The 11,767-nt window shown below is 53.3% G+C and overlaps 2 protein-coding genes across 2 annotated transcripts; both read left to right on the top strand.

Moving 5' to 3' along the window:
• The first annotated feature begins 403 nt into the window (after positions 1-403).
• LOC117859820 (uncharacterized) lies at positions 404-2,073 on the top strand. The gene has a single exon (XM_034743000.2). It carries the CDS (start codon positions 515-517, stop codon positions 1,643-1,645), a length of 1,131 nt encoding a protein of 376 aa, XP_034598891.1. The 5' UTR covers positions 404-514; the 3' UTR covers positions 1,646-2,073.
• An 8,203-nt stretch (positions 2,074-10,276) lies between these two features.
• Positions 10,277-10,947, top strand: LOC117859745 (uncharacterized). The gene has a single exon (XM_034742929.2). It carries the CDS (start codon positions 10,356-10,358, stop codon positions 10,719-10,721), a length of 366 nt encoding a protein of 121 aa, XP_034598820.1. The 5' UTR covers positions 10,277-10,355; the 3' UTR covers positions 10,722-10,947.
• Positions 10,948-11,767: the final 820 nt, after the last annotated feature.

Genomic DNA, 11,767 nt, shown 5'->3' with positions numbered 1-11,767 from the left:
GCGGCTCAAAATTGGGTCTGGCTTGGGCGTGTTTGGATAGAGGTGCTAAATTTTAGCACCTGTCACATCGGATGTTTGGACACTAATTAGGAGTATTAAACATAGTTTAATTACAAAACTAATTGCACAACCCCTAGGCTAAATCGCGAGACGAATCTATTAAGCCTAATTAATCCATCATTAGCGAATGGTTACTGTAGCACCACATTGTCAAATCATGGACTAATTAGGCTTAATAGATTCGCCTCGCGATTTAGCCTAGGGGTTGTGCAATTAGTTTTGTAATTAGACTATGTTTAATACTCCTAATTAGTGTCCAAACATCCGATGTGACATGTGCTAAAATTTAGCACATGCCTCCCAAACACCCCCTTAAAGAAGCACCGATAACGAACGCGCTTACCGGAGGGCAAGAGGGTCAATCCAACGCTCCGCCAGCCTCTACTAATCTCTTCCGCTCAGCGAGCTCGCCACTCGGCACTGTCGTCCACTCGAGCCAAAGCCAAACAAAGCAATGGCAACGTCATCTCCCGCCGTCGCCACGGCGCTCCTCTTGCTGGCCGCCGTGCTCGCCCCGCTCGCCGCCGCGGCGGCGGCGTGCTCGGCGGCGGACCGCGACGCGCTGCTGTCGATCCGCGCGGCGCTGTCGGAGGCGCGGCTGGGCGTGTTCTCGTCGTGGTCGGGCGCGGACTGCTGCGCCGGGTGGTACGGCGTGGCGTGCGACCCCACCGACGGCCGCGTCGCCGACCTCACCCTCCGCGGCGAGGCCGAGGACGCGGTGATGGCCCCCGCGGGGCGGCCCGCGTCGGGGGTCATGTCCGGGTACGTCTCCGACGCCGTGTGCCGCCTGGGCCGCCTCTCCTCGCTCGTGCTCGCCGACTGGAAGCAGATCTCCGGGCCCATCCCGTCCTGCGTCGCCACGGACCTACCCTACCTCCGCATCCTCGAGCTACCCGGCAACCGCCTCACCGGCGGGATCCCGCCAGCCGTCGGCAGCCTCTCCCGCCTCACCGTGCTCAACCTCGCCGACAACCAGCTCACCGGCGCCGTCCCGGGGTCCATCACCTCCCTCGCCTCCCTCAAGCACCTCGACCTCGCCAACAACCAGCTCACCGGCCGCGTCCCCGCCGACCTCGGCAAGCTCTTCATGCTCAGCCGCGCGCTGCTCGGCCGGAACCGGCTGTCGGGTCCCATCCCGGCGTCGGTGTCGTCCATGCCCCGGCTCGCCGACCTCGACCTCTCCGAGAACCAGCTCACCGGCGCGATCCCGGGCGGCCTCGGCTCCGCCCACGTGCTCACGTCGCTGTACCTCGGCGGCAACCGGCTGTCGGGGGGGATCCCGGCGAGCCTGCTCCGGAACAGCGGGCTCGGGATCCTGAACCTGAGCCAGAACGCCCTGGAGGGCGCCGTCCCGGACGTGTTCACGCCGCAGTCCTACTTCATGCTGCTGGACCTGTCGCGGAACCGGCTCAGCGGCGGCGTGCCGAGGTCGCTGGCGTCGGCGGCCTACGTGGGGCACCTCGACCTCAGCCACAACCGGCTCTGCGGTGCCATCCCCGCCGGCCCGCCCTTCAACCACCTCGACGCCGAGTCGTTCGGCGGCAACAGCTGCCTCTGCGGCGGGCCGCTCGGCAAGTGCACGTGAGGTTACCAGCCGCCGGCGTCCTGCCGGCTGGCGGGGTCGATCAGAGCCGGACGGACACGCCTGCTCTGTGCTACCTGCTACGTATACAGTGTGTGACGTGGTATACCGTGCACGACGCGTAACAAACTTTTTTACGTCCGCGTGACGGCGCACGTACGTTGTGTATCGTACGTGCGGCGAGGTTAATTGATTAACCTGGGTAATCGTATAGGTTTGGGTACAGATGACGACAGCTTTTGGCGTTGTGGTGTGACGAGGGGAAGTTAAAACGAGCGAGGAAAAGGGAAATGTGTGTGCTTTCCTCCTTTGATTTCTTCCTCTTTAGTTCTGTGATTTCTCTTTGCTTAAAGCTTGGGTGCTTAAAGCTTGGGTCTGTACAAGTGTCAGAAGCAGAAAGATCAAAGAGGTGCTGAGAGCTTGTTTGTGAAGTTGTGTGCGAAATTGTGGATAACGTTAGCTGTGCATGGCTTTGAGTTCTAATTAAACAGTGGATGATGGGGGCAACTGTCGACTGTCAGTGTCGACTATGACCAGTTAGATTATCCAAGTATGTACTATAGTGCCATGCTTGGACATCCAGCACATGTTTCTAATCTAACATAGGATCACGGTTGCGCACACGCAACCGCTCGCGTCCCGGCCGGCCGGCCAAACCCAAGCCGCTGCCTCCTCCTCCCTACCCGCTTCCCTCCGTCGCGCTGCCGCTCGAGCGGGCCTCTGCAAGCTCGACGGTAGTGGTGCGGCCTTCTTCCCGCGCCTTGGGTGATTCGCGGTGGCGCGACGTCCCAGCCACCTAAGGTGCTCGCTGACACGAGCGGCCTTTGCCGTGGCGTTGGTGGGTGGCCACGGATCCGGCGCTGCCTCGGTTGGATCTGATGGCCACGCACCCGAGGCGAGCGAGCACGGAGGTGATGGCGGTCGCGGTGCGGCGGGCCAAGGTGGCGGCGCTTTGGAGCTACGAGGGACGTGGCGGCCGCGAGGTTTGAGGCACGACAACAGCGACCGGAGTGGATTCGGGGCCTCCGCTGCTGGATCCGGACCCCTCGATGGTGGATCCGTCGCCTGCGGTGGCACTTGAGACTTCTCCCGGCGCAGCGGCGTCCAGGCACGAGGAGGCCGTGCGCGGTGGTGGCAGACACGGGGCGACGAGGCCGCGCGGCGGGGGCCAGCGCGGGCCAACGAGGCCGAGCGGCGGTAGGTCAGCACTTCGTGGAGTTGGTGCGTGGCGCGAGGAGGCGGCACCGAGGTGCGTGGAAGGCTACCAGCACGGACCACGGAGGCACGTTGGCGGCAGCACGTGCAGGCTGCAGGGCACGAGGGTGTGCGACGAAGGTGCGGCTGGGAGGAGGTAGCGAGATGGCCGAGTGGCGGCACAGTGGCGGCGTCGCCCTCGAGTGGGCTTCCGTGGCTGCGGTCTTGGGTTTGCTGTGTTGTGAGCATGCAGATAGGAATGGAATTCTTCGGGCGAAAGCCTCCACCGGCGATCCTGTTGGCGGCGATGGCGACGGCGCCCTAGGCCATCGTTCTCCCTACTGGGAGCATCATCTTGGAGCCCATCTCTGTTGCGCGGGGTTCTCTGGGTGAAAATCCTATCCTGATTCTGGACGAGCGACGGCAGCGCCATTGGCATCATCACCTCCTTGGAGGCGTTGTCTCTAGAGACCCACCTTAACTTGTAGCATTACTGGTGATGCCATTGGTGATGGGAGGTTGCAGCCGGTGGCGGCGTGAAAGGATTAGGATGTCGACTAGAGGGGGATAAATAATCGAACCTGAAAAATTTTACAACTTCGAACAAGTTTATCAGTGACTTCCGGAAATTTTTGGAGATTATTTCGGAAATTGCAAAACTTAATTCCGAAACTTTCGGAATTTTCGGAGAAATCTTTGGATTTTTTCGGAGAATGACAGATTTGAACTACAATTTCAAGGTAAACTTGTTGAAAAGTAAATCAACGAATATAGGTTATGCAACAGGTTGTTCTAAGCCTTTGGCACGAGATAGCACAGCTGAAAACTTGCTAGAAAAGTAGATCAAACTCAAACCCTAGAAATATGTTCTATGCTTGAATATGAACGAATTTAAGAACAAGCACAAGAAACACAAGGATTTGTTTCTCGGAGTTCAGCTTCACACCTTGAAGCATACGTCTCCGTTGAGGACCCACGAAGGGTGGTCTTTTCACTCCTAAGCCACTTTCCTCCCTCTAGCGACCACAAAGATCAAGCTAGAGTCACTTACTAAATAGTCGGGGTAATACAAACTTTCCAAGGCAGCCACAATGCTTGGATGCTCAACCAGGTAACGCCTAGCCGGCTAGGAGCTTGAAGCTCCAAGAGTAACAAACGCGAAATCTCCAGCTTGACGAAGAACAAAGTACTCAAGAGATGGAGATTCAACTCACTAGCACTCTCCGTTGCTCTCTCTTAAATTCCTCCTCAAATCCCCACCAAATCTCACAAAGAATGCTAAAGGGGAGCAAAGAGGGGAGTTAGAAGCTTTTCTGAAGTTCAGCACAGTGAGAAGTCAAGGGAGCTTTTGTGGGAGGGGGTGAGGGGGTATTTATACCCCTTCACCCCGAAACTAGCCATTGGGGGGTTAAGTTCCGGAATGATTCTTCCGAAAAACTTTCCGGTGAAATCCGGACCTCCGGAACTTCTCCGAAAACTCTGCAACTTTCGGAAGACTCTGGAGATTTTCTGGAAAATTCCGGAACTCTCAAGTTAGCACCATTCTAAGTAACCTCATGTGATGTGCAGGTGCAAAGATGTCTCTCATAGGTTTGTTAGGACATTTTTCAATGTAAAGATCAGAGATTTCGCATCCCTCTCAATAGTGCAGCATTTCTATACTCAAATTCAAACTGAAAATAAATTTAGTTTTCAAGGTATGCCGTTTATTTATTCATTTCCTTTTGAGGGGTCCATCACAAGTGCTTCATGACCAATAATCTTTTTTAACCTGCTTATGCACTTGAAACCTTGTTAGATATTTAAGCTTGCATCATTAAATCATCAAAAACCACTAAAGGGGGCTAAGATACTCTTAATGGCGGTTTCGCCGCGACGGGCTAGCGGCGCGGCATGGCAACTTAGTGCAGGATGCCAAGCTTAACTAGGGTTGCTGAATTCACATGGAGGTGATCACAATTATGGTGGCGGCTAGGGGTTGTCGCATGGGTGTCGGTTTGGCTGCTTGCAGCAGACCGTGGCGACTGGCATTGCTTGGCGGCTATTAGTGTGGCGTGGGACTGCGTCGGAACATGGTGCTTACAGCAACGACATCATGAAACGACTAGACTTGCAGTGGATTGCAGCGGGTTGCTTAGCCTTGCTGGGCTGCTCCGGTGCGGTATATCGTCGGAAGATGGCGCAAGCGACTTCCTTGGCATGCTGGCATGGCGGCGGAGGGATTATACACGGGTGAAGCAACAAGGCGAAGTCGATCTGTGGTGGTGGTTTGGCTGTTTGATGGAGACCTTGGGAAGCGGGGCAACATTGCTCATCATTCTGATGGCGACATAAGAAACAGATCCACGACTTGGAGTACTGTGGCGGACGTGGCGAGACCCCCACGCGCGGTGATTCTTGAGGTGATGAGTGGAGTCCAACGACCGAAGTGGCGAGGCTCCCACGCCTTTGTGTTTTTCGCGGTGGCGACTGCGAGGCAGCCTGCGAGAGGTCTTTTAGCGGTATCACTCTGTCGGGTGGACTATGGTGTTGCAGCGGCACCACGTCGCTGGGTCCTGCATGGCGGTGGCCTTCTCGGTGCGGTGCGATCTGTTTCTCTCGGTTTCCTATTGACGTAGGTGTGGCGGCACCACCTCGGATTAGCTTGATTAATCAGAGTTTAGCCGCCTAACATACGACACTCCTGATTAACTTGAGCTAACACGAAGCGCCGTCGGACTTCATCCGATTTAACCACTTAAACAGGATCGAGTTCAGCAAACCCACACGAAGGTGAGCGGTTACAGAGAATACAACGAGTCCACGGATTTTAAACAAGTTTTACTCATTTTGGTTCCACCACAAAATCCAACATTAGGGTTTACAAACAAAGATCAACAGAGGAAGCTAGCGGAAGACTTCGTCGGGGTCGGACGTCCGGGCGAGGCCAGCCAGAACATCACTGAGTCCTCTCCTCGCCGTCCGAGGAGGGGTCCCACTCGACCGTCCAGCCTGGCGGAAGCTGGGGCGGCCAAGCGCCAACAAGGGAGGGGTCGGAAACTGCAACTTCACCTGAAAAACAGGAGCCACAACAAGGCTGAGCTACTAAGCTCAACAAGACTTAACCGGGGAGGAGCCAACTACTCTTCCAACTAGACATGCAAGGCTTCTTGGCTGAGGGGTTTGTTTTGCCAAAAGCACTAAGTACCCTATTTTCAAGTTTTAGCTCCGATTCTAGGTTTACTTACCAGTCTAAGTTGTGCCACCTATTCTAGGCAAACATCGAGCCAATCAAGATGTGTAGATAAAACAACAACATTGCCATCATCAGATTCCTCATTTACTCAGGGTGACATAGCGATCAAGAAGTCTCAAACTGTGAGAGGCAGACGAATCGACTCGAGTTCTTTAACCATGCATGGTGAACCTAGCCCCACGACATCCGCGCACCCGGAGGTCGCTTCCTGTGTCGGCCTTCCCCATCAATCCCCTAACCCGTGTCGGGCCCATTTCCTTTGGTGCAAGGTTCCACAGACCCGGTCTCTGCCGTTCTGTGACCACGCTTTGCCACCACGTGCGACAACCAGTAGGGGAAACTCCGTTTCAAGAACAATGGGGCGACCGCTCACGTCTAGGTTCAATCAGGTACTAGGCTTCCTCATCCCATACTAAGTATGAGGCTAGTACTTTCAAACACTTGATCACGAACACCACCACTGTCGGGCCTTAGCAAGTTTTCATAGACAGACGGGGCGACCATCCGACCACCAAAGTGTTACCAACCCTGCCCCGTCCATCGTCCTTATAGTTGTAACAGGAGAGTAAACATGCAACTCCTACAACTCGCGAGTGACAGGAGATCACTCGGCTTTTACCGTCTCCTATTTAAGCAATGCAGCTACTCGGTCCAACAGCTAGTGCTCATATCAAGGGTTACTAAGTCATGTATCTAGGGTTTCACACAACTCCTAAACGTAAATGCACAAACATGCTATTCGGAAGGCATGTGCAAGTTTGGCAAAAACACGTAGGATTTTCATGCAACCGGGGCTTGCCTGCAAACAAAGAGGGCGGAAACTGCCCGACTTCGGGGGCGGCTTCGACTTCAGCGGGCAGGAACTCGGCTACAGCTTCTTCTTCGGGCGCCGGGTGCAGCTCGTAGAAGCCGTCAGCGAGATGCAACTCTACACGAATGCAATGCAGGGGTTAGCTTAAACGTTTAAGTCGACAGCAACACTGGCTCTCCTGAGCCCAGAAACTCGCGACAAGGAGCAGGAGGTTAAGGTTGTTTGAGAGAGCTGATGATGATCATGAGGTAAGGGCAGGAAGGAAGCTAGTGGTCTGATCCTTGAACTAGAGGATGTGATAACTGGGATCCTCAGACGGAAGCGCTGAAGGGTTCCCACGTTTTACACTTACACCCTCAAGTTGAAGAAAAAGATCACAGCCAAGCCCTCGGGCGAGGCGGACAAGGGTCGGCGAACAGACAGGGTCGGACGAGACAGAACTGGGGTCGGGCGGATAGGAGGGGTCGGTCGAGGCGGACTTAGGGTCGGCACTCACCTTCTTCCTGAAAGGAAAGCTTGGGGTCGGGAAGAGGCAGACTTGGGCGCGAAACTAAAGCTTCGATCAGCGACTAAGATTGGTGATACTCCGGCGGCGGCGCTGCTTCTTGCGGATCACAAGAGAGCTCTACGCAGCACAAGGAGCACGCTGCTGGTGACTTGGATGAACTGAGAAGGAACTGGGAGATGAACTTTTCAAGAACTGGGTGGGTGGCGCTAGAAGCTTGAGCAGGGAGCTAGAGGAAACTAAGGGCAACAAAGGCGGAGGGAACTCCGGCGACAGGGGCATTCCTTTTATAGCTGCTGGAGCAGAGGAACGGAAACGTCGCGGAGAGAGAGAAGGGAAGCGGCGCGAAGGCCGGGGAGAAGCAATGGAGTGCTCTGCCGTGGCGGCGATTGAGCAAACCGGGCGGTGCTGCAGAACTCCGGGGGTGGCGCCAGCGATCATTGCGCTACTTCGTCAGGGCGGCGTAGGCGCGGGTAGACCGGTGGTTGGGATTTGGCGGAGAGCGGGCGTCGCCGTGCGGAAGAAGTGATAGAAGCGACCGGTTAAACGGCGCTAGAATCAAGGGCGCACAGGTGGGAGAACAAGCGGACGCGGCGCGGGGGAGAGCGCGGAACAACAGATTGTCGGGCGGCTTCTGACAGAGCGGGGAAGGGACTGTCGCGGCCGCGGTCGGGGTTGGCGGTTGGGGAATCGTCGTGTAGCGACGGCCGGGCGGCGCAACTGTTGCTGGAAGGGACGGAAAAGACGGGCGACATCGGTCTCCGGGGCCGGGATCCAGTATCGCGATGATGGGCGCGGGAGACGAGGGTCTGCAGAAAGGGGTGCAGAGGGCTTCCGCTGCCATTGGGGAAAGGGCGCGGGACCCAACTCTGTCCCTCGCCAGAGACAAAACTGGGCGATGGCGTCGGAGAAGACGAGCCACGCGGCAGGAAAACTCTGAGGCGGCCATGCAACTCGAGTGCGGCTGACGTGGGGGATCTGGAAAAAAAAGGATCTCACGGGTCCACCGGGGATGGATCGGACGGTGAGGAAGATCAGCTGGATCCGACGGAGGGCTGAACTCGCCAGGGTCGGGAAAGGAACGAAGCGGTAGGGGTCGGATCTTAGGGGTCGGGACTGGCGGAAGACTGAGCACTTAGGTGCGGTCAACAGAACAACTGACTGAGGTTAAGGGCTGAGATCAAACCTAACTGGGAAAGATTAGGGGTCGGTCATTACAGTAGGGCCACACATGGAGGTTTCGCGACTACTTGAACGTGCAAAATGTTGGTGGGTGCAGCGGTAAGGCTTCGGTTCTGCCGCCATTGTCGAGTGGAGTGATGCAACCATGTTGATATCCCAATCCAACCGACTGATGTGTTGTTAAGTTGATTTGAGTGCGTTGACGTGGTGCGGTATGATTGTGTTGCTTTTTTTTTTCCATTTGTTGTTTCACCTAATTTGAGCTTCATCTTTTTTTTAATATAATTGACAGCTCTCCTGATTTGTCTAAAAAATAATCTAGCATGGTACCCTGCATTACAGTCTACAGAAATCGGCAGGTGGGGCCTGCAGCAATGCATGGAGATTATATTACCGACAAAGAAAATTCATCATATGGATCCATGAATGAATTATGAGAATCACCTGAGTATGATGATTTGTCGTGTCCGTCCGTCAGACCGTCACTACTCCCACTACACTCACCAGTTAATGCAGCCCTGTTTCCGGGCCCGTTCTTCCCTCCTCGTTGCTCTGCCCTTGTCCGTCCGTCATTACGTTTCACCGGATCTAGTGGCTACTGCGTGCTCCATTAATGGCTAAATGCTGCCATTCTACTCCACAAGTGTACTACTACTATTCTGTTTTCTCAGATGACGGAGCACTCCACCTAGTATTTCCTTCCACCGTAAATATAAAATGAGTGAAATGCACGGTATCTTCATACTAATCGTTCTCATATTTTTTTATCCAGGTCTATGATCTTTCAAAGGGACTTCCTAAGTGGTTTTATTTCAAGAGTGAATTCAAGTCCATAGTTAGACCTCAAGTACACTTTGAATGTACTACTTGAGCTGGAAAGAAAGCAAACCACAAACAAAATCCTACAAACAAAACGTATCAGATTTAGGCAAAAACAAAATAGAAAATTCATCTCCCGTGGGCTAAAACTAAAAAACAAGGCTCATGAAACCAGAAAAAGGCTTTAATTTTAACGTAATGGCAATTGGCAACATAACTTTTATCCAAGTCACACACATAAATTTCCGTTTAAAGTGGCCTGGTATCCTTTTAAGCAAATGGATATCTTTGATAATTGATATGCACATCATTCCTGAAGTCAATAGTCGTTTCCAGTCCAGCCCAATTCGGATCAATCAACTGGGCTTCTCCCATATAACTTCGGCACAGCACGGCCGACAAACTTGCAGCGCGCATCTGGACATGTAATCCAGTGTGTGTGCTGGGCAACTCTGAGCAAGAAAGTACACTTGTGTCTGCACTGCCCTTTTGCAACTCAAGCATGGAACGGATCAGAGATGGGTCCAATGGCAGAATTCAGCTGCCAAATCGGCGCGTTTTTGAAGGGCAAGCAGCAGCGACACCATTGCAAGTTGGAGGCTACATCAAGGAGGAAATTGGACTGCGCCATCGTGCATGCGGCAGTCCGGATGTATCTTAGTTTCTTTAATGTTTAAACTGTTATTTCAAGCTCCGAGTAATATAGTTTATTTATGTAATCAAGCACTTGTAATCTGGAACTTCTTCTCCTGCTTGGATGACACGGCAGTGCTCCTGCCCTCACGTTAAAAAAAAAAACTTCGGCACAGTCCAGCCCAATTCACTTCTCAAGGCCCACATATGCAAAGCTGCAGTCCACTCCGGCCTCTCTTCTCCCTTCCCCTTCTCCACCACTCCCACCGGCCACAGCACAGCTTCTCTCCATTTCCTCAAACCTCGCAGGCGACGCACCCCACCGGCGACATCGATGCGGGCGATCTCGACGGCCGCGGCGGCGGCGGGCGGCATGCTGCGCGCGCGGCTCCGCTCCGCGTCACGCGTGCGCGGTGGTGGCGAGGGCGCGGGCCGGTGGACGACGCCGGGGCACGAGGAGCGGCCCAAGGGGTACCTCTTCAACCGCCCGCCGCCGCCGCCGGGGGAGTCGCGGGAGTGGGAGGACTGGGAGCTTCCCTGCTACGTAACCTCCTTCCTCACCGTCGTCATACTCGGCGTCGGCCTCAACGCCAAGCCGGACCTCACAATCGAGACCTGGGCGCACCAGAAGGCGCTCGAGCGCCTCCAGCAGCAGGAGCTGGCCGGTGCCGGTGCCGCGAGCGATGGAGACGCCGAGTGATCCGCTGGTCAGATCATCTTGGACCCTAGATTTTTCTGATTATCTGTTTGTGTCGGTTCCAATAAGACTGTCTGTACTATGATGTATGTCATATGAGATCCAAAAATGGATGGACATGGCCATATATGTAGCCCTGTTGATGTTTTTCACTGGCAAACTTATGGTGCTGAGTCTTTGCTACTTGTTGCACAACTGTGGACACGCTATACACTTTGGATGTTTTGCATCTGTATTCTCTGCACGTGCTTGTTGCAGTGAAATTGTTCATGGCTATAATTACATGTATCACGTGGTATTTTTTGTATGCACACTTCCTTAGCGAACATGCCATTGATTCCAATGTGAGAAATTATGTGGTATACTTTGTCTGAAATGAAAGTATCTATATACCACATGTGCCCGGATTTTTCATTTCAGAAACCCAATGCTCTATAGATGCTTTGCAAGTCACAGTAGATCATACGCAATATTACTATGTGCTGAAGGCAGCAAATTTTAGAAATAATTTGGTTAAATAAAAATTACTTGCAAATGGGAGCGATTTTGAAATAGATTTTCTCCAAACACAACAGTTGCGACACAGTATAATCGAGTTTAGATGATAATGTGAGCTGTGAGGTTTGGATAATTGTTGTGTCAAATAGACAAATATGCCATTGGTTATGGAAGTGGTTGGAAGTCGCACTTACATTACTATGTGTCGATGATGAATATCTCTCAATCTGGGTCTTTAGAGGAGATTGCCCCCCAAACTATAGCTCTTCAAATCTGGGTCTGTATTCCGTAACAGCTTCCTTTCTGCTGGATATAGTATTATATTATACTCCTCGTGGTTGAATTTATGAAAACAGGCATCCTTTCTGCTGGATGTAGCATACTCCTTGAAGTTAAATTTGTGAAAGTGAGGAGTAAATTACTAGAACAATGCCTAACCTAGGACCATGTATTTTGTTATTGTTAACTATTTACGTGTTTGGAACTATATGCATTCAGGTGTCAAGGTAAATGTGACTTTGCAATTGTTACAAGTTTGGCTTGCCCATAAT

The sequence above is a fragment of the Setaria viridis genome, chromosome 6 (genome assembly GCF_005286985.2).
Source record: "Setaria viridis chromosome 6, Setaria_viridis_v4.0, whole genome shotgun sequence".
NCBI lineage: Eukaryota > Viridiplantae > Streptophyta > Magnoliopsida > Poales > Poaceae > Setaria > Setaria viridis.
This window is presented reverse-complemented; position numbering and strand designations above follow the sequence as displayed.

Coding starts and splice junctions, on each gene's coding strand:
- LOC117859820 (XM_034743000.2), top strand. CDS start 515: ATGGCAACGTCATCTCCCGCCGTCGCCACGGCGCTCCTCTTGCTGGCC.
- LOC117859745 (XM_034742929.2), top strand. CDS start 10,356: ATGCGGGCGATCTCGACGGCCGCGGCGGCGGCGGGCGGCATGCTGCGC.